The sequence below is a fragment of the Cordyceps fumosorosea genome (assembly GCF_001636725.1).
Source record: "Cordyceps fumosorosea ARSEF 2679 chromosome Unknown scaffold_86, whole genome shotgun sequence".
Classification (NCBI taxonomy): Eukaryota; Fungi; Ascomycota; class Sordariomycetes; order Hypocreales; family Cordycipitaceae; genus Cordyceps; species Cordyceps fumosorosea.
The window spans coordinates 1-22,050 of record NW_017387386.1 but is presented as its reverse complement, the minus strand read 5'-3'; the positions used below and the strand labels follow the sequence as shown (position 1 = coordinate 22,050).

The window sequence follows — 22,050 nt, the reverse complement described above, 5'->3', positions numbered from 1 at the left end:
ACCGACAAATCACTCCGCCGTCGGTCAAATCAAGGCACCAGTCACCGGAGCTACGTCTTCTACTGGGTTACCTGTACACCAGTCACCCCATCACGCTCAGATTTCCTTGAGTGTCGGAACCAGGCTTCACTAGCCTACAATTTGTATCCGGCACGAGTTTTTGTACACATTACTGGACGGCGGTGGAGAAGTCCCGGGAGTGGATGAGCCCGGGAGTGGATGGGTCCCGGGAGTGGATGAGTCCCGGGCAAAGATGAGTCCCAGGAGTGGATGAGTCCCGGAAATATATGAGTCCCGGGAATATTTGAGTCCCGGAAATATATGAGTCCCGGGAATATTTGAGTCCCGGGAGTGATTTGCGTCCCGGGAATATATGAGTCCCAAGACGGATATGTCCGACACAAAGAACTAGGCGACTAGATTCAGCTGCGTCAAACGTCAGCTTTTAGCAAATTTATGCGAATCATTGTCAGTTGATGTATTAAATATATCACCCTGGCATTTGTATGCCGCGAATAGCTCTATGTATGCTAAGCTCGCGCTTTCTACGTCGCTCAGCAGCCCGCGGGATTTTCGCTGCTGCCTAGCTTTGCCTCTAGCTAGATACAGCGTACTAATTGGCTGTGCATGCTTTGTACCGCTATTTTGCCGCCTCTCTGGTTGCCGACACTGGCACTCGTATGCTTCGCAAAAATTAAGGTTGTGTGCTGTAAGGTTGGTCGGGTGTCGGCAAAGGAGCGCTGGCTCGGGCAATCTGCTGGTGGCTGCCAGCCAAGGCACATCCGCACTTGCTGAAAGTTAAACCTCTTCAGCGTAGTATGCGATCAAACTAGATGGGGCCCGTGGCGGGGCTCATGCGCATCAGATCAAAAAAGCCGACCCTCGATCAAATCGTTCAATTATCGTGTTTGTGACTGCGCCGGCTCACCGTTCGAAAATTATTCCCGCGTAGCACATTAATACCCCCAGCCCCGGCTGTAACTGCGGACCATATGCACCAGGATTCCTACGCCATGGAGCAAAGGCAAGGCAAGGTATGGTGCGTAGTTTGAATTCTTTCGCAAGGATGCGCCACCCACTTGTTGCCTTGAGGCAAATGAGCAGACTTGCAGACCAGCCGTTTGTTTCAATCCAACTGCGGCTTAAGGTTATCATCCAAACTTGGCGTTTATGTGACGAGAATGCTTGAAAGAAAGCCTAGCATGTCTATTTTCGCCTCCTATTCAATGCACCATGCTTTCGGGTCCTCTTGCAACAGCGCATGGGTCTATCGTTAGCATTTTCAGGCTAGGCAGCCGGCGGCAAGAACTGGAGCCGCTGAATTTTGACATAGACAGGGGTCACTGCTGCCGAAGGTACAAAGAAAGGCGTTTAAGCGTCACTCTTTTGCTAGTTAACTTTTAAGGAAATGGTGGATCTCAATCTGGCCGCTAGAGTAATCTAGTACCCTGTACTATTTAGGTTTCTACTCTATCGCCGAAAGGTATTTTATCGTAATAGAGCAACAACTAGTGCAATATGGCCAACTAACGGCTGAGTTTCATCGCAAATTTACCCCACTAAAGAGTTTCGGGTACCTAGTGAATATCCGGCGGCGCTACGTCACAGGCTAAAATAGCTGCCACTATTATTCTTGTTAATTAAAAGTGTGACATTTGTTTCGCCCTTCTCTGTACCTGTACAGAAGTATCATCCTGTTATGGGTAGCACTCGTCTGTAGTAATTTTGGTGGGAGGACAGTTTTGGATGACTGAGTTCTTCGAAATACCCGGGGCCCCCCAGCCACGAAATGCCACTGTCCCCAGTGACTTCCCTTTCTTAGGTACTATGCTCGATGTACCCCCAGCATTACCACTTCGTCCTTTTGGATCAGCAGCCTGCAAATGATCTCTGCCACGTTGCCAACAAGATGCATCTGGGTGCAACCGAAGAAGGACAAACCTCCCGTATTTCCTGCATTAACTTGTACATCAACGAGAGGCCGTTTTGAAGACAATGGACGGTAAGGAGATTTCTGTCTGGGAGATCAAGCTTGACGTTGGACAAACTAGGTACGCAATGCACGTGCACCTCCATGCTGCGATGCCTGGTTGCGGACTGGGCCAGGCCTCTCCGGCTTGTAATCCGGAAGATTACGCTCCGCCTCGCTTATCCAGCAGTCCCTTCGAGCAACTGTGAAAGAGTTGATATATCATTCTTGCTGGTCCTGATTTACAGATCTACCACGCGTAATCATTCATCGCTTGAACGGAACGGCCTCGCGAAATCAAACACCTCCCTTGCACTTCAGGCGCTCTTTGTTGCGCGTCGGCTGCAGGTAGCGGGTGAACAATACGACCGTCATCGCACTCTTATGCTATCTGCATCACGAGAAGCCGACCATTCTCTCCGATATACCACAGCCGAGCTGCAACGTACCAATCTGCAGCTCTGGCGAAGCCGTGAATGCCACCACACGCTGTACGATTGCGGCATCTTGATGTTCTTCAAAGGTGCCGAGCAAGAAGCGTTGTCTATCTCTATGCCTACGAGATCATTGACCGATGCCGAAAGCTCAGGACAGAATTGTGCGGCCAGACCCTTCAATCAACCCACCATGTCACAAGGAATAGCAGAACAGATGACGGCTGCTAGAGGGCCAACGACGGGACGCTTCGTGCAACTTCTTGTGCGATGCATCCGTCGTCGTTCCGGGATAGCAGAAAGCCAAGTTTGTAGTAAGCCAAAACACTGACAGAAGGCATCCGGCCGGCCATCCCTGCTCTGATCGGCGATGTGATTATCGATGCTTTGCGTTCAATCAAAGAGCTGTCGCACGTTGGACTTGTAGATGTACCTTCCAGATTGCGAAACGCAGTAATAGTAGCACGCAAGAGTGCCCAAAGCATGTTATCGAGACTTACTATCGAAGTGCAGCCGCACCAAAACCAATAGCAGCCATGTGGTGACGGCGGCTTGAAGCAAAATGCGCTTCGCAGGGCAGCGTTTCGTGCCTTTCACGTACTGCTCAACGCTCTGCGGACCCAGTCGGGTAAGGCGACCAATGAATTATTCTCAGTAAGCGCCAGACCTGTCTCCTTGCAGAATGCAGAAGACAGACCCCAGGCACAAGCCCAGAACTGAGATCGCGACCTAGCGGTTTATTTTAACATACGGGTAATGCGCAGCGTGATTATTTATTTTAACAGAGATGTTTTTCATAAATACCTCTATGCCACTCTTGGTCTCCAAGCCTCCGCCAACAGTTATGATGGAGCCCACGCTGCTTTGCCGTCGTTCTTCCCGGCTTCGGCCCACAGACCCTATCTGCAGTTCCCCAATGGAGATCGATAGCCCTACGTTTCCAACAGTTTTAGCCGCACATGGTTCGATTAAAAGTTGTTCGCCCTGCCGCTCACCAATGGAGATAGATTCCCCATGGTTCAGTCCAATATACTGCCCCGCTCCATATCGCGACCATTGCATTGTGAGGAACCAAGATGCTACGGCAGCACAGGGAGGTCCTGCTGCTGGGGCTTTCCTTGGACAGCCTCTCTTTAAAACAGCGATGCCCCTTGCCACTCCAGAGGTGCCAGGCGGAGAAAATCTGCCTTTCAGTTCCTGCTGCCAAGCGGAATCAGCGGTCAAGCCAACGAGTCGCTATGGTAGTTGTTCCCCATACTTACGAGCTGTACTTGGCTAATGGTTATCGGCCTATAGAACGACCTACTACCAGGCCATCATTGCTTATGAGGCGGAAACGTAAACTTCGAGAGAGGAGAAGAGTCAATGCCGGCCGTAACTTGCCAGTACATAAGGCAACCTACGTCTTTGTTCCAGGCGGGAGCCTAACTTGCATCGGCATTGAGTGGTTGGAAGGTCTCCCTATTGCAATTCAGTCGGGTTCATGCCATTGCCACAGCCGCACATGCGTTTTTGAGAAATGGCAGTAGAAATTGTTAGAGAAATTAATTTTATCTATACTTTTTTCCGGTTGTTGAATTGGGCTTTTTTTTTCTCAAATTTTGTCCCAACAGTGATTGGCATGATGGGTTTGTTTAAGAAGCCATCGTTTGTGAGCTTCACAGGGCGCCTAGTGACCTTTCAGCGTTGACGTGTCAGGTCGTGGCCACCTCCGTAGGCCCGGCCCAGGGAACCAACTGGAACAGTACTGAAGCCTTCCACACACGGATGCTCAGCAAATTTGCGGGGCGCCATATTGTACAACTGATTCATGATTCATGGCCGAGTGCTGTGATACATTTCGGTCTTGCGGATAACATCATGCACGCACATCTAATAACTGGTTACAATCACGAGCTGTTTCTTCGGACACAGTATAATTCCCAGCGGGCTCACATTCACAAACTGTTGCTAATCAATCAAACATGCTTTCAGCCCGTGATAACGGGCGCCAAATGAGTTCACCACCGGGGTTGGCGGCGATAACCCGCCAAGGTTTTTTACTGCCTGTGGTCAACCCATGCTGTCACGTTTTCTGTTTGCGCTTGAAATTCTTTTGTACCTGAAGCGCCATACTGACGTACATCTTATGACATATATTGGTCGAGCTTCTTCCTGGAACATCATCCCTGCGGGATCCATCTTTGAGAGAGGGGTGGTCAGTCCGTGGCGTTCACGGTTAACGAAGGGTTATGGTAGAGCGCTTAAAATATACGGCGCAACCCGTTACTGCTCTGCTTTCGGGCCAGGTCATGCAAGCGTACTGTGAGGTGAGTCAGTAGAATACTGTATGATTTGTTGATTGGGCTCACCTTTTTACCGTGCAGCCTGGGCGAAGGAGCAAGCTCACCTACTTAAAGGCCACCGCTTTCCTCCTCCTCTTCTCGCCCTCGAACTTCCTCATCATTCACCTCTCCTATCTCAACCCCTTGAGTTTACCAATAGCAGCAAAACATTTCACTTTGCAACACGGACCATTATGTGCAACTTGCTCATCGAACAAATGCAGGAAATTTTTGGTCTCTTTAAATAAACGCTACTGGCTTCGTTCGGCAGGCGCACATTTCATTCAGTTCTAACGCATTGCATCTCAATAAAACGCTTCTCCGTCCAATCGAATATGTTATCGTACTTGAATCCACGAGTTGAGAAGGCGTGGCGGAACAATCGGCGTAGGTAAGCGTAATCGGGTCTGTCCTTGAATCCCAATGACCGAGTGTAGCTAACATATGTCGCAAACTCCCCGGGAAGGCCCTCGCAAAGCTTTGTCACCGATAAAGTTAGCTTTTTCCGCTTAATCAGCTCATCCTTTTGTCCCTCAGTAGCTGCTTTGAGTCCCTGCCAAGGCAGCGAACCACGGGCGAAATACAGCAATACATAGCCCAGCGACTCCAAGTCATCCCCCCAGGACTGTTCTATAATATAATTAGAAAGCGGCGGCAATAAGGGCTACGCAGAACGCACCTCGTCCATTGTGATTGTTAAGACTCGCGTATCGCTGAGTGCCACCAAACGGGCGGCCTTGCATAGTCTGGAAACGCTCAGCATTGCAGAACTCCTTGGCCAAACCGAAGTCAATAGTGTATAATAAGTTTCCTTTGGTCCCAGTTCCCATCAGAAAATTATCTGGTTTGATATCACGATGCAGGAACCCCTTGTCGTGAATGTATTGGATTCGAGAAATAGCCTGGTCGGCTATGAGGAGGACCGTCTTGACCGAGAATTGCCGGTCGCAATAGTTGAAGAGATCCTCGAGGGATGGTCCAAGAAGGTCATGGACCAGGGCATAGTAGTCGCATTCTTGGCCAAACCACCGAACTCGCGGTATTCCGACGCCCCCAGAAAGCACCTGGTAGGTGTCTGCCTCGGCTTTTAAAATTTCGGGGTCGGTGTTGACATGCGCAAGTTTGATGGCAACTTCGTTGTTAGATTGAATATCGGTTCCTGGCCACGTTAGAACTTGTGCGAAGTGATGAAGCGGCGAAAACACCGTCGTACCAGCATAGACGAGACCAAACCCGCCTTCACCAATTTTATAGTCGATGCGGTATCGTTCATCAATGAGAATGTCCTGATAAAAGCCACAAGTCAGTCAATGCAGTTCTGTTCGTAGTCAGCAAACGTTTCGTACTTTCATTTTCCGCGTCCACCGCCATATTGGCGGTTGAAAATGGAATGTGAATGGGAGAGGCAGGTCCTTGACTGACGATTCTGCCGGTGGGGAAAGGACACCCAGGCAGAAAGCTAGCTCCGAACCCACCACAGTCACCCCGACCCAGCCAGATCGTCTCCTCCACCGTGAATTACACATGTTTCCGTGACCTGCACTTGTCATCCAACGATTTCTGACCAAACAATGTCCACTCTGATGCAGTACGCCCCAGACCTGATTCTAGCTTACGAGCCATTCGTCACCCGACCCGCACCCAGCAAACCACGTTCTCCCTCGCCCTATCATTTCGTCCTTCTACGCGCCGACCGTTTCTGCAAAAGCTGGCGCTGTTCACGCCAACTCATCATTACCAAATGCCTTCCCCCTCTTCCAGCTCTGAGCAGCAGTCTGTGTCCAACGTGCAGAATCGCAAACGGCCGAACCCATACGATACCACACAACACAGTCCTCCTGCGAAGAGAGTCAAGTCGACCTCTGCGTTGCAAATAGCCTCGAACTTTCCCTCTCAATTCTGGGACAGCCTGTCAAAAGTTTGGCTTACGCCTCGAGCCCTACGAGAAAAAGACCGGCGAAACGGCGCACAACCTCCTGCTCCGGTCTCGGCAGCTAGCGTAACACCGACAACTCTCGCTCGATTTGCAAGACGCGGTGGACCAGATCTTGGCTATCTTCGAGGAGTAGGTCCGATACCAATCAGTCCACAAAGCGATTACTGATGTCTGGCTAGTATCCTGAACCGAAAGACACCGCACGAATGAGCTCCAATCGTTCCTCCGCACCGTCAAGCCGACGGACACAGTCCACAAAGGCGACAACTGTTTCCTCGAAAGCCAAGCGATCGTCTGCCTATGACAAAGATTTCGAGCAGAACTTGATCGACAATAATATCTACCCCGAGGGGTTCGAACACCGTGATGGGCGCTCAACACCTGAACCCAATAATGTGAATGAGATTGTTAAGGGCCTGGCCCACCCGCGTGCATCACTTTCGCCATCTCAATTCTCCGCCTCGGCTTTCAAAAGCTTCAGGCTGGCCAACAGCCGTGTGATTTCTGAAGGCAAGGTCATGGCCGACATACTGCCAACGATACGTGGCAACAGCGAGATTCCAAACGAGGGGAACCTTCCTTTCGGCAACCTCGAGTCAATAACCAACGGAACTACAGTAGACGCAGTGCCTGACTGGTACGACGGATCGTACCCGAAAGATATCAATAGGACGGTCCGACAAGAGCTGTGTAAGACGATCGTACCCACGAGTCACGGGCATGCTCCCGCCGCACCAAATTTCTTCGTGGAAGCCAAAGCACCACGCGGTGGCGCTGACGTGGCGAAGCGGCAGGCGTGCCTCGATGGGGCCGTCGGGGCTCGTGCTATGCACAGTCTGCAGAATTATGGCGAGGATGAGCCAGTCTATGACGGCAATGCCCGCACATTTAGCTCTACCTACCATGCTGGCACCGGCACACTTCAGTTGTACGCCCATCACGTCACTGGGCCGAGGGCAGGGGAAGAGCCACCGGAATACCATATGACTCAAATTGACAGCTGGGGAATGACCGGTAACATTGACACGTTTAGACGGGGGGCAGCTGCATTCAGGAATGCCAGAGACCTTGGTTGCCGACATCGAGAGACTCTCATTCAGGCAGCCAACGGTAGGGTTTCGCAAGTGCTAGGGACTCGAGCGGGGAATACGAACCAGATTTGCGAAAACACCGCGCTGCATGAAACTGCGTCTCAAGTCGAAGCGGCGACATGGCAGGATTCACACGATGAGCTTCAACAACACATTACCAAGTCATTTGTTGAAGACGACGAAGACAATGGCGAGGCACCCACCACTCCCGAGCATCATTACGCGTCCGACGAGCCAGAGGAGACGGACCGAAACACGGCAGGACCAGGGACGGCTGATCCATCGATGAGCTTCGTGTCGAGTTTCACAAATTTAAGCACAGATACCTCGCGACCAAAACGTGCCCGAGAGTCATTTAGCTCCCCTACACAAGGCCGACGCTCATCGAAGAGCCGTTCACGAGCTACCGCAAATCGGCCACCAGTTGTTTCGGCCACAACTACTGCACAACCACCCGAGCCACGTGATCCATGTGTGTGATATTGCGTTTTCACGAGTTGTTTGAAGGGAAATATGAGTTGACCTGCTTATATTGGAGAAGCCCAACGTAAGAACGAGAGTTCTCGATGCAGGAACTGTCAAGGAACCCGTCAGCGCCGACGAAGGAGAGACGTTCTCAGTTTGTAGTTGTCATGCATTACGCTCTCGTATTAACCATGGTTTCTTGCGTTATCCTGACGTGGACAACCCCGCCGGAAAGATAGATACATAGCGATGCTTGTGAATATTCCCAAGCCCTCCTGAAAGTGTAGGTGTCTGCCAGTTATAGTTGACTACCATTTCGCAGCGTACCAATTCAGCTATTCCGTCTTTGCCACGATACCATCTTTATCGCATGAGGTTATTCTCCGGCGTGCGCGTGTCCAAGTCTATTGTCCAGGTGGTGGTACGACGGTTGCGTGATCGATTTCGATCACCATCACGCGGCATCGCTTAACGTTCCAGAGCAGGTTAGTCTCACGTTCGTCTAGTGGCTCACACCATTCTCATAGATCGTTTGTATGGGTCGCTGCACTTCCCATTCTAGATTTAACGACGCCGGATCCATCGCCACCAAACCAAATGTAGGAGCCTAGGTGATTTGGTTGTCGTTCGCCTGAGTGGATCCGAGTGCGTTCTGGAAAACTGTCCCACACCAAAAAAGAGACGCCAGAAATACTTTCCAATGCTGTACTCTTCCCCGAAGACTGGTCGCCGCACATTTGGGACAGAGATATGTAGTGACCGAAACCTTGGGAGCGGAGCGAGTTCACGGCGTCGAGTAGGTGCAGCTGCTCTCTGGAACATAACTACTCCAGGCCCTGCGCTGTACGCGACTTCGTTGCCTCGCTCATCGACGAAAAGGTTCAGTTGTGGTTTCTTCCGCAATGGTGCGAGGGGTCTGATTAAGTATACCTAAGCGAGTTAGGCGGCGTTCTGCTCTCTGCAGTCCACTGCGCCGGGAATCACAAACAAATGAGTGGACGCTGGGGAAAGAGGAAATAAGTGAGACAAAAGGATGCCGGAGTCTGACTCGATTGGCTGACCAGGTTCAAACGACAGCAACGCTGCAGCTGCTGAGCCGTAACCATCCTACAGCTACCTAATGCCTTCCAGCGCATGCAGCCACATTGGCCGGGCATCGATACATGCCCAATTCCATTCAGCGCAGCTTTACCATGCTTTCGCGCATTTCGAGTGAATTGATCCTGACGCGCCGCTGGAAATTCGGGCATACCTTACTGTATTCCCTCCAGCTTTACCTCCCGATGCACTGCGTCGCAATCTGGGGACTCAGTGAGATGACTACGACCTCGAAACGGATGACTGGGCAAACTATGTCGCCACTGTACGAAAGGACCTTTTATACAGACTTGGTCCGCCTCTGCTCATAACACCGTGTTGCGGCTCGCCCGCGGCTGCATGGATCGAGCTTGAGAGAATGATCTCACTGTTGGCAGCCGTTAAGAAGCGTGGAAGAACCATGACGCCGGAAGAGCGACTTGAGGTCTTTAGCGGAAACGGGCGCTTGAAGCCGGTTCCTGAGAGCTGTTGCGCAAGCGCAAGCTGCTTTGGTCCATCCAGTGTCGACCACAAAGAAGCAGTGACCAAGACACCGGTTGCTTTCTTGTCAGCATTAGAGAGAGTATTGATATACCATACAGGGCACCTTGTTTTCTGAACAGTCAACCTTTTTCTAGGCGCTCCAATAGGCCAAGGTATCCCACACAATGGCGCCATTATCGTCCATCAATGCGTTCCCGGAACTATCGGCCCAGTAAAACGCACCAGAGTCACAGTGCAGCCGACGCTGGTACCCCCACGGCCTGTCCGTCTCCGTGCCGTTAATCTTCCACACAGGCACGCCGTTGAAGAAATAACGGCGGTGCGCGGTCACGTCGTTGAGCTGCAGGCCTGGGTTAGCGGTGCATCCCTGGCAGCGGCGGAAGCCCTGGACTAGGAAGCGGTAGAGGGCGTAGCGGAGCGGGGTGCCGCCAACGTTGGCACGGGGGATGACCCAGCAGTCGACGGGGCAGTTGGCGTCCTTGATATCGGCAACTTTCGCGGCGCGGAACTGGAGCATGAGTAGAGTCTCACCGTCAAAGCTCAGGATCTGAGGGCAGGCATATTTGTAGGCATATCTGTTGTCGCAGGGTTCGGGAAAATCAGCAACCCATGTGAGTGGCCTGGATCGGCTTTGGTGTGTGTGTGTGTGTGTGTGTGCGACGCGGGAAAAGCCTTGCTCACCCTCTAAGCTCCTGCGGGAAAAGCCTTGCTCACCCTCTAAGCTCCTGCGAGAAGTTGCGCTGGGCGCCCGTGAGCCTGCCGGCCTGCCACTGGGCGGCCGTAATGAGGCACCTCTTGAACTCGCCGATGACAAGGTGGCGTCGGTTTGCCGGCTGGCCCACCAGAGACACGGAATAGCCTATGTCAACTGTCTCGTTGTGCGACACCTCGAGGTCGATGGGCTTGTCGTGGGAGGCCTGCAGCAAGTTCGGGTAGGTGGTGAAGAGAGCCAGAACGGGGTTCGAGATCTCGGTATGGAACCAGTTTATGGCGTCTTCTTCCATGCAGAGACGCCACTGGCGGGGGTTGGGCGGGTATACGGGCTGTGCGATTCTCACGGCATCATCCTCCATCTCTGGGAGCAAGATATCGTCGATGCGTGCCTCGATGGCATTGTTGTGGTTGGGGCCGAGGGTGCGTGTATGAACGTTAAGGATCGCGATGGGTGGAAATGCCTTAGACCACTTTTTGTCGCTACCGGATTCCAGGTGGGTCTGATATGTGTAGTTCGTCGGGTGCTGCCATAGCATTTTGCTGCCTCTGAGTGCCATAGTAACGAGGCAGAGTAGGGTATCACGGCTAATGCTGGTAATGTCTTCGGAAAGAATTGGATCTCTCTTTATTTTGTATTTGTCTTTTTCCTTGGATAGTATGCAAAGAAAAACAGAAGGGTTTGGCTTAGGTTGTTTGACCCTTTATAGATGGGGTAGATACTCTGGCTCTAGGCAGCAGCCCGTGCACGTGACACTACACTCAATCAGGCACTGTCCTCGCCGCTCAGCATGCTCGCCTCCTTTCTTTCTATTTAAAAACATACATGTCCATGATATGATCATGAACAAAGCGACAGCTGCCAGAGTAATACAGGTAAGATATTCTTAGACTACTTTTCCTGCTTCTTTTTTAACAGTTCCGAAATTAACCTTGGCAGTCTAGTTCACCTTTGCTGGTTCGCCCCTAAGGGCTCAGGCCGAGCGCGTCGACCGTGTCCACGCCAATGTCCTATTCATCACTCTTATCCGCTCCAAGCTTATGGAATATGTTGCCACAGGCCTGAGTCTCCTACCTGGCTTCCTCCTTCGGCCCTTGCAGCACCTGCTGCCACCCCAATTCTACCTTCCCGGCCGTCTCGTTCTCAAGACTCGTAAACCGGATTGGGGCGATGAATTTGCCAATGAAAAGGTCATGTATCAAAGACTTGAGCCGCTGCAGGGCCGCATTATGCCACGCTTCTTAGGGGATGCAGAATTTAATGGTATACCCTCGATTGTGCTGTCGCGTCTAGAGGGTTTGCCCTCATATAGGCAGGGTCCTGCAGCAATGCCGGCGGAGGATTTTGAGCGGCAGCTCAAGGTTCTTCTTCAGGAATTTACCAAGTTTGGGGTTATTTATGATGATCCAAAGCTAGATAACTTTCTGGTGGTCAAGGGAAAGGTTATGGTAGTTGATTTGGAGAGTGTATGTGAGGAAGATAAGCAGGACCAGGAGCTTGCTGTTCAATCCCATCGTCTACATATTATGCCACAGTATAGAAGGTACTTAGAAAGTCTTTCTAATCATAATAGCTAGTATTAACATTGTATTGAAAATTAGGAAATGGTATATATCGACTATTTCCTAGTCCATTCTAAAGACACGTGTTGTCTTGCCTTGCTATCTCTGGCTGACCGCTGACCTACATTATACTAGGAAAGAAGCTATCACCAACTCGACCGGCTGGACTAGCCCACGACCTTCCTATGCCGAAATCGCGCGAACGCCACCTGAAAGCCACCGAAGCAACGTGAGGACTCTCGACAATCTATACAACCAACACACAAGCTCAGGCCATCCCATCTATTGCACAATCGAAATTCTGGAAACTGAAGGCAGTGCGAATGAGAAAGTGACAGCCAAGACGATCCGAACGTTCTTTGAAGACAGTTGGAGAGAAATTACCCACAGCCCGAACACTCGACTACGAACACCATCTCATCCGTGTGGATGGCGTTCTCGCGCTGCCACGCTCGACGAAGAAGGAAACGACTTGCCAGGGGTCGCGGAAGCCTTCAGTGGAGCAAACGACACCGATGTTTTGAAGGTGACTTGGCTGAGCGATAGGCGCTTGAAAGCCGACAGTTCGTTACTTGTTGAACTGAAGAGGTCATCTGAAGCTCGCCAACACTCGTCTAATGTCATCAGTCTTGCTTGTTCCTCTGCTTTATCGGCGTGTTGTCGCTCCTTCTGTTGTCCTTTCTCTGCTTGCTTGGCACGCTTCTCTGCCTCTTGGAGAAGCTTTTTTAATTGTCTAGCATCTATCTGGAAGTTGTTGGATGTCGAACTGTACGTAGCTGATGTATCACGCCACAAACTTGACACTAGCACAGCAGATGGTTACGAACCATCGTCATCCAGCCCGCGTGAGGCAACCCGCATTATTCCCCGGCCTATGTTTCCTCCCTATAGGCACCGGCCGTTTCTGCAGAAGCCAGTGCTGTTCCCTCCTCCTCCCTCTTCCATTTCTGAGCAGCAAACCGTGTCCAGATGCATAAAACGCAAAGCCCATACGATATCAATATCATACCGCATCTCTCACGAAGAGGATCAAGTCGGCTGCGGCGGTTCGTTAAGCCTCATACTTTCCATTGAAATTGTAGACAACTTTTGAAGTAAGGGAGATGAAGTAAAAGAGGAGAATTAATAGAACTAATGCGTAAGAGGTGAATTAGAGAGGAAAATTAAGAGAATTGGCGCGTAAGAGAAGAGAGTTAAGAGAATCGGCGCGTAAGAGAAAATTGGCGCGTAAGAGAAGAGAATTAAGAGAATCGATGCGTAAGAGAAGAGAGTTAAGAGAATTGGCGCGTAAGAGAAGAGAATTAAGAGAATCGATGCGTAAGAGAAGAGAGTTAAGAGAATTGGCGCGTAAGAGAAGAGAATTAAGAGAATCGATGCGTAAGAGAAGAGAGTTAAGAGAATTGGCGCGTAAGAGAAGAGAATTAAGAGAATCGATGCGTGATAAGCGACTAGTCATGGGGAGACATCACCAGCAGCTACCCAACATCTGGGGTGCCTCAGCTCAATGTGCAGATAATTTTACAAATACGAGTACTGTACGTCTTCGTATTTCATAGTATTTCAGTCGGATATTTCTGCTAGTCTTGCCCTTTTGTGTCCTTGGCCCTCCATGATGTCCCGTACCTTGATACCAAGCTGGGATGCTTGCTTAACCACTATTACGTTTGTTCCCGTCGCCATTATCATGTCGAGACACTTACCTGGTGATGCCAGATTACGGCCATATATATCAAACAAAGAGCATTTTTGCCGCATGTACTCTGCTGCAAGTTGCTTAACTCGCGAGGGTGCATCCGCATTAATATGGACTCGGTTCGATTCCTTCAAGTTGCCATTCGAGTCAATGACAGACTTGAAAATGATACACGTTGGTGGAGAATGAGATGCTCCTTTCGCGGAATGCATAACTTTCTCTAACCGCTCTTCATCTGGAACTTTCAGTCCTCTGAAATTGAAGTGACTGTTTCCTCGTCGCCTTTGCGCCATTGGTGTAGCTGCAGTCTGTAGGTGAATCGGCACTGCAGAAGAAGCAACAGTGAGCTCTTCCGCTTGCTCTTGTAGAGAAATGACTGATCCATCATAGGCAGGGCTTTTCTCTTGAACTCTCTCTTCGTCTGCCATAAACTCGTCATACTTTTCGGCCACGATGTCGTCGAATGCCAGTCTCGAAGAGCAACTATTTCGTTCCGCCTTGGAACACTTTTGAAGCCTCGCTAGTGCAGCTTGCTCATGAGATACCTGCTGTTTGAGTTCCGTAAGTTTCTCCATTTCAATTGCCGTATCCAACTTTAGTTGCTGTAGCGTGATTGCTTCTTCCATCATCTGAATCTCGTGATCTAACCCGCTTTCAGCCTCAGGCGCATTGTTATTACCACCATCATTCTCTTGTGTGGCCACACTCGAAATGAGAATCTCCTGGCTTACAGCTGGAGACAATGTTGACTCTCCAAAATATGCTCGGTACACTGACATTCGGACGAAGAGCGAAGTGACATGGTTCCGGTTATCATCAATGTCGCTGCTGATTTTCGGTAAAAAGAGCTGGAGCTTGTCATGCGTATGGTCGGCTGCATCCGGTAGTCCATGTCTCGCGGGGTTTTTAGACCGGTTGGTGTATGATTGCGTACGTTTTGTCTCCGAAGCGACTGGGCGAGCTTTCGCAAATATGCCAACAATTTGTGTTGCGAGCTGGTCCAGGTTGTCGTATTCAAACGAACCAGGCTTTCGAGCAGCAAGAAGAGCTTCGCTGGCAATAACCCAATCAGCTGAATGCGACAAAATTTCGTGGATTTGGTCGGACTCAAACCCAAGACGCAAAGCTATAGAAGCGAGGCCATGTAAAGCACCGACATCAACCCTAGGCCGTGCCTTGGCCAGGACATTTTTTCGCTGCAATTTAGCAGGCAGATTCTCGTATTCGCGAAACGCCGCTAACCAAAGTTGTTGCATGCCCAATCTGAGACGGGTGTCGCGGTTACCGGCGATACTGCCAAAGCGTACATCGGATACTTGGACAACACACCTATCCTGGACTTGCCCAATGTCGGTAAACATGTCTGTCAGACGACGTGAAATACTATCTTTAGATTCAACACCCACGATGTTCCTCAAGCCGCACGCAACATTTTCCAGGAACTTGCGATCCTCAAAAAAAGTGAACAAGGATGGGATCAGGCATTGAGTCGAGTAGTCACATACTCTCGACCATAGTGCTTCGCGGTATTCCTCGGGAATTTCGGTGAAAAGTTTTCCACTCCTAAATAAGCTCGATAACTCATCTCGATCGACATGAGATGCGCCCGGTGCTTTGCCCTGAAGACTCTTCACAGTGCTTTTGTCAATTTGTCGCATGAGATTCGAATCCCCCTTACAAATCTCATGCCACCACTGGTAGATATGTTCTAGATACGTAATATTTTGCTACCTAGATTAGCGAACGGAGTTCCTCGTGTGAACAATAAACTTACTTGTTCACATCTCATAGATATCATGGAATTGACCACTGAGAGTCGCATACCATCAAATAGTGCTGGAATTTGCAGCAAAGTATTGAAGGCTTTGGTATATCCTCTGTGGTTATCAAGTTCTTCGAAGTTCTTCCGAAGGGGCGAAACTGCGAGTCTGCCCCTCCAAAGCTTTTCGAAAAAAGTGTTCGCTTCGCCTTGGACTCCTTGATATTCGCGGATTTTACGGTAGAACTCTCCGTCACTGGGCTCTTTCTTGTACTCGAAATCTTCCACAAGCTTTCTTTTCAGTTCAACACTAAGATCTGGGGATTTTGTCAGCTATCTGGTCATAACTCTAAAGAGGCAGCTCACCGTCTAAGAATAGATCCACATCCCAGCGTTTCTGGGAACCCTCAAGCACCTCTTCCGCCGCAGCTAAACGATCATGTCCTTGGAGACACTCAAGTGTGGTTGTAGAAGGAATTTCGAGTTTCGGATGTGGAAATGAGCTCGCTATAAGACTAGCGATGGAAATCTCCGAGCGATCAAGGGCTTTTTCTAAGTCTTCGTGACGGATAAGGACCTTGGCTCGGTATCTGCCACCGGCCTGGCACGATTCGAGCTCTTCGCGAAATAAAATTTTCAGAGACGCAACGCTTGTAGACTCTTGAACCCCAATTCGTTTTGGAAAGGAAGTGTTATATCGGATTGCGTCCAGCCGAATGCTTGCTGTTCCGCAAAACTTGGCTCGACGCTCCTCCTCGATGCGCTGGCTAGCCGTTGGCATGCTTTTGGTTCCCAAAGCCAAAGTAATATTTCGTAGTCTTCAGCAAATACACAAGCGCCACTGGACAAAGCGGTGGGGGTAGCTATCAGTAACTATATAAGCTAGGTATGACCAAAACTGGCCAAAACTGGTCAACCAAATCCAAAAGTGAGCCGTCAATTCGTGAAAAGGTTTTGTATTGCCATACACGGTACATACTGTACCGGTGAGCTGCGAGATCTGGTAACAAAAGTCGTGCTGCGGCCGAAAGCGGTGAGGTTGTTGGCGGAGCTTTCACTTCCGGGGAGTTCATAGCGCACGGCTCGAGAGACACTGTAAATTAAAATTCATAGATCGTTGCATGTGCCAATTTTCGCGGGAAGTTCACACAGACACTTGTCGTTTCCTATTTTTTTTTAGAATCATTTTGCGGACGCGAATATACAGCGTACGAGTGCCAAAGAGTCCACTACCGATAGTAAAAACCAACTTACAGAAAGGTTTGCTTCGTTCCACGACGTGATAAGTTTGCTGCTTGCGGACAGAAATGCTCGCCGTGAAATGGTCGAAAGGGCCGAAAACAGTTGCCTTCTTCACAACTGGCTCGCCACTACTATAAATTGCGGCATCAGTCCACACCAAGCAATGCTGATCAGCAATCACAATGGCCCCGCAGAAGAGAAACCAGACGGCAGACAATCAGCAAACAAAACCCAAAGAACAGAAGACAAAGCAGCGAGAGAAGAATGGCATCCCGAAAAAAAGTGACTCTGACAAGACAACAGAAACCTTGACGAAAAACCTCGAGGCCGCAGTGAATGCGTACGAAAAAGCAGATGACGGCAAAAAAGCGGAAATGCAGAATCAAGTGAATGTTCGTCAACCCCTTGATGAGCCGGATGCGATGACCGTGGACGATGAGAAGCCGCCAGTAGAGCAAAACATGAAAAAAGAGCCTGAAGAGGGCAGCATGTTCGTGTCAATGACTACCGGCGACCTGAATCATCCGTCAGAGAATGGCGAAAGCTTGCCGTCAGACCAAAAGCCGTCGTCCGACACGGAGCAGGACCTAGAGATGTCCAGTGACAACAACCACGAAAAGCGTCCAGCGCCGAAAGTCGGCTTCCAGTATGGCTTGGCAACACCCTCAACAGAGGCAGAAGACGAACTGGACTTGGTACGAGCAAATCCCGTGCGTGAGATATTCCACGACGGCGCGTCTGAAAACGTAGGCTTTGCGAGGCTCGCTTTTGGCCGTCCTTTCGACATCGAAAGACAAGGGCCACCGAACGCCGCAAGATTTAGATTCAAGCGTCATAACGATGGGTACCTGGGCAAGAGTCTCGACGATATTTCGTACGGGACCGAAAGACAGCTCAACGGCGGAAAGCTTTATCAGTGCGGTGACATGTTGTCAATCCAAGGTGTTGCCTGGCAACCTCTCAAAGGGATCGACCACTACTCGTCACTTGCGCCCCGCAATTGGAAACAGGGAAGCAGAACAGTACGGCCTCCGATGCGTATCATGGTGAAATGGATAGTCAAGGGTGAGGACGGTAAGGCTGTGGAAGATAAGAATGGGCGGAGAGTAACGGCAACGAGATGGGAAAAGCGTGATGCTGTGTGGAGGTGCTGGGAAGACGAACGAGGCCATGGAGGTGCCACAGTTCTGTGTGAGGAGGAGTTGAGACTGGGTGAAGCTGTCATTTTGGAAAAGGGAGACACCGTTTCACTTTGTGACTTTGTGATCCTCACTGCTGCCTATCGATGCGAGGAACGATTCAAGGAATGGCAATCGAAGCAGCGACCGGGGAGAGACCGCTCTCCTACTCCTGGCCTGCCTCTGTTGAATAGCAATGAGAAGCAGCCGGGTAGTGGAGAAAGCTCCGATGAGGCGCGGTCACCCCAGCATGCAAACAACCCCGAGGCTGAGGATCCCGCTGGCACTACCCACTAAGTAGTCGCTGGTCGAGGCTGCCATGGCTGGTCCAATGATGGGTGCAGTAAGCTTAGCAGAGGTGTAGAGATATATAGGTACTTGTGTCACGGGTTTCTCTTGTTTATTACAATGGATTGTATGCGCCTTTGTTGCACTGATCAAACTACACGAAACGCTCTCAAAACCGTGATGGCAGCAGCGCCAGTGGCCATCTAGCCATCTGGAGAAATATAGATAGTGGGGATTAGTTACGATGGCCGACCCTAGGCTCGCACATACAATCACCTTGCAGGGTCCATCTACGGGTTTACCGGCACGTTGCACTTTCACTGGAGCTTTATATCCACGATCTGTACATTCATTGATCTAGCGGGAAACTTGTTCGCTACCCTGCACATTCTTTTTATGAACAGCGCCGCTAGGTAGATAGGTAGGTGGCATCTCAAACTCAACATGTCGGCACTGCCTTCTCTTCGAGCGTGTCTCAGAACCGTTCTCTGTAGTTCGGCTGTCAGCTAGAGAATAGTCGAAAAAGTCCTCCATATCGCGATAGAATTTATCGTCAAATATTCTGAGCTATATAGATTTAGTTTGACAGCATACGCTTTTCATTTTGGCTGGGGACTGACGTCATGGGATGGCTGCATATCGAAGGTAGAGGCCGAGCCTCCTTGGAGTCGTGTTGGGACGGTCGACTGTATGCTACGCTCAGGGATATGAATCCTCGAATCAGTAGATTCTGGAATCATCAGTCAGTATGCGGCCTATTCTTCACGGATTTTAATAGACGAGTTCCATTTATGAAGCCATATTGAACTGGCTGCCCTGCGGGCTGCTTTGGACACAATCAGCTACCGACGGCTGGAGTGGCTTCCTTGATGGCGAGACTGTTGACCTCAATCGGCCTTAACCTGCCGCAGCCAAAATGCCACTAATGAACCGCCGAAGGGAGCGGCTTGGCGTGAGAGTGGACAGGCGGGGTGTAGACCAATGGCCGGCACCAGGAAGAAAAAATACAGCCAGGCAAGCGAACAGTCAAATCCGGCAGCGTCAATGAAAAAAGAAACCCACTGGCCATCGTCTAACCTGTCGCAAAAATCGTGCCCATGAAAAACACAATGCGCTGAGACAAGTCGGCAAAAAGAGAAGAAATTGACCGATGCAGAAATCACCAAGCGGATGAGACCAAGGGCGCCCCGTGAGGAAGGGCAGAAAAGATACATCGGTCGAGGAAGAAAGGGGAAAAACGAGACGAAGAACGGGAAGTTGACGAATTATCACACCACTAACGACATTGGCTTTCAGCAGTAGATGAATTTGGTCAAATAGTGCGCAACGTGTTCACTGGCTAACTGCTTTGGCGAATTTGGACATGTTGAATCCTACATGAAGACCATAGCGACCAACGAGCTGGTCATGAACTTGCTGCGCAAAGTCAGCTTGCGAAGTAAACAACCAAGTCCAAAGCGACATCGGGGGTCACAGCCAGCACGCTACCACAGCGTCGGGCAAAACTGGCTACGCCAAAACCGTGAACGGGGCGAAAAGCCACCTAGCATCACGTAGGCTGCCAGAAAGTGGTTGCGCCGATGCGGCAACCGTCACTGCATGCCAAGCGGTGGCTGCTCCTGTCTGACCTGCAGGCCAACCATGAGGAACCAGGCAAAGCACTCCGTTCCTTGAACCCCACGAAGGCCAGGCTGCTCCTTTGACCGTTCGCAGCACTGATGCTACGCAGTAGCGGATAGGTGCATTACTGAGCTAACTGGTGGCGTGCTATTGATGGAGACTATAGGGCTGCCTAGCCTCAGGCCACTGGGTACGGACCGTATCATCAACACCTAGCTTAGCCGCTAAACGGCGGGCGAACAGCGAGTTGCGCCCCTAACGTATTTTCTCAACACCTGAAACTAAACATCATGCGATCTATCCCATCACCTATCAGTCAGAAGTATAGTCTGTGCATTCTCTGACGGTCCGGTCCGGATGCACAGATTGCTCAGCCAGCCGTGCTGGAGGTGGCTTTTAGCAGCTGGTCATCCGCAAGAGGCTTTGCATACAAAGAGACTTACGTACAGTATTAGAATGAATATGTCGTCGGAGTTCTCTGCGTGAATTTACCGCCCCGCGACTGCTTTGAGTCACGACCGCCAACATGGCATCACTATGGATCGCCTTCGTTGGTGGCTTCGCGCACGATATTGGCAAACCAGAGCTGTTGATTTCGTTCCACGTCCGCCCTTTCTTTCCGCAAGGCTTGCAAAAGTAGAGAATGCCCGATCAGGTACCGAAGGCAACGGTTCTTCTGAGAAGCTTCTCGTCGAATCTTGCTGGCAGCCGTGCGTGCTAGGGCGTCAATCTCTGTGTAGTTCATGAATGCCGCAGCACTTAGATTACGACGGTCAATACTAGGAATAGTAGACTGGCCTGCATCCGTGAAATAGGTGGGAAGACCATCCCTCTGAATGACGTGGGTGAGTATATACCCCATATAGACATACCATTTATTGTCACTTTCGTCGCAGTCTCATTGGCTTCCTCGTTGTCTCTGAGGCTTGGTCTCCTGGTATTTAGTAGATCGACTGGAAATAGACTGCCTCGTGCATCGAATGATGTTTTTGCCTCAAAAAACGTTTGTCAACAGATTCTTTACATTCTCCCCTTCACTATCGCCACTCCTCAATATGAGAAAGTTGTGACGGCTATTGTCACAAACACCGTAACGATTTGTCCTATGTCTGGGACCTGGTCCGGTAGCACAAGGTAAACACACATTTACAGGGGCGAAAAGGACGCGGACTTCTCACATTCATAGAACTGCCTACACAATCGTCTCCGACACTCCTGCTACGATCAAAACAACCATTGCAAGCGGTGAACCCGAGCGATTGCAATGGTCCCACGCTACGTCCCCTGCCAGTCAAGTGCCATCCACCGCTGCGGACACGGTCATGACAAGTACCCACTGGGCCACCGCAACTGTTTTTAACATTCTGGAGAAGAATGATACTAGTGACAGAGTACCCGAACCTACCAGTATCGCCATGTGTCTTGGCCATGAGCACAACTCCATGTTGGCTTCGCTAGCATGTCACTCATTCGAAAACCTGAGTCGCACTGATATGGGCAGCCGTGGCCTGTTCCGCGGCACTTCCGGTCACAGCCGTCCAACATCACTGTTTACTCTGCCTGTTTCTACGTCGAGTTTTGTAAGCAGCGGTGCCAGGTTGTTATACCCGTGGTACTTTGTTCTGATTGCGGCATTTGCATTTACTCTGTAGCATTCAATACATAGTAGCATAAGTAGTCTTCCATTCCATATCTTGCAATTCATTCTATCAATGCGACAGGCGGAAACATGTGTTTTTCAGCATTGCGTGTCACGGAAAGATGGACAAGCGCTGCCATATCTCGGGGATGGGCCAGTGCGCTACCCCGTGTGCCATGGATCTCCTATTCAGCATCGCCAGCCGCGTATACTATGCGTGGACGCTAGCGACTACCTGGTAGTTTTCTATCTGTGGGCGAGGCTGACTCCTACGGACATGCCGGCAACCTGGCAACTTCATGTAAAAAGGGAGAACTGGCACATATTGTTAGCGTCGAATCGAGTCAGCGCTCAGTGGCCATAACCAGTGTGCATGTCTAGCTGCCCGTTCGATGTTGTGGCCTAAAATGTACTGCCGCGCTACTGCTGCTGCAATTTGGATGGCGTATAGTCATGCATAACTGTCTTATTAGGTGATGTAGCTTGAAAGATGCCTTTCCCACCATTTGTATGCCCATTAGTGTTTCCTTTACAGCAAACTTCCGTCTGATATAGCT

At 50.4% G+C, this 22,050-nt stretch overlaps 6 protein-coding genes across 6 annotated transcripts; 3 read left to right on the top strand and 3 right to left on the bottom strand.

The window, feature by feature from the left end:
* Positions 1-5,007: 5,007 nt before the first annotated feature.
* ISF_09862 (casein kinase 1, delta) lies at positions 5,008-6,098 on the bottom strand (the record flags this gene model as incomplete). Its single annotated transcript, XM_018853462.1, has 3 exons — positions 5,008-5,357; positions 5,407-5,964; positions 6,074-6,098. 3 exons carry the CDS (start codon positions 6,096-6,098, stop codon positions 5,008-5,010), a joined length of 933 nt encoding a protein of 310 aa, XP_018699355.1.
* Positions 6,099-6,468: 370 nt separating this feature from the next.
* On the top strand, positions 6,469-6,831 carry ISF_09861 (hypothetical protein; the record flags this gene model as incomplete). The annotated part of the gene is made up of 1 exon (XM_018853461.1): positions 6,469-6,831. One exon carries the CDS (start codon positions 6,469-6,471, stop codon positions 6,829-6,831), a length of 363 nt encoding a protein of 120 aa, XP_018699354.1.
* A 38-nt stretch (positions 6,832-6,869) lies between these two features.
* On the top strand, positions 6,870-8,234 carry ISF_09860 (hypothetical protein; the record flags this gene model as incomplete). Its single annotated transcript, XM_018853460.1, has 1 exon — positions 6,870-8,234. One exon carries the CDS (start codon positions 6,870-6,872, stop codon positions 8,232-8,234), a length of 1,365 nt encoding a protein of 454 aa, XP_018699353.1.
* A 1,696-nt stretch (positions 8,235-9,930) lies between these two features.
* ISF_09859 (hypothetical protein) lies at positions 9,931-11,050 on the bottom strand (the record flags this gene model as incomplete). Its single annotated transcript, XM_018853459.1, has 2 exons — positions 9,931-10,429; positions 10,515-11,050. 2 exons carry the CDS (start codon positions 11,048-11,050, stop codon positions 9,931-9,933), a joined length of 1,035 nt encoding a protein of 344 aa, XP_018699352.1.
* Positions 11,051-13,634: 2,584 nt separating this feature from the next.
* ISF_09858 (hypothetical protein) lies at positions 13,635-16,307 on the bottom strand (the record flags this gene model as incomplete). The annotated part of the gene is made up of 4 exons (XM_018853458.1): positions 13,635-13,729; positions 13,775-15,461; positions 15,542-15,843; positions 15,893-16,307. 4 exons carry the CDS (start codon positions 16,305-16,307, stop codon positions 13,635-13,637), a joined length of 2,499 nt encoding a protein of 832 aa, XP_018699351.1.
* A 643-nt stretch (positions 16,308-16,950) lies between these two features.
* Positions 16,951-18,243, top strand: ISF_09857 (hypothetical protein; the record flags this gene model as incomplete). The annotated part of the gene is made up of 1 exon (XM_018853457.1): positions 16,951-18,243. One exon carries the CDS (start codon positions 16,951-16,953, stop codon positions 18,241-18,243), a length of 1,293 nt encoding a protein of 430 aa, XP_018699350.1.
* Between the last annotated feature and the right edge of the window lie 3,807 nt (positions 18,244-22,050).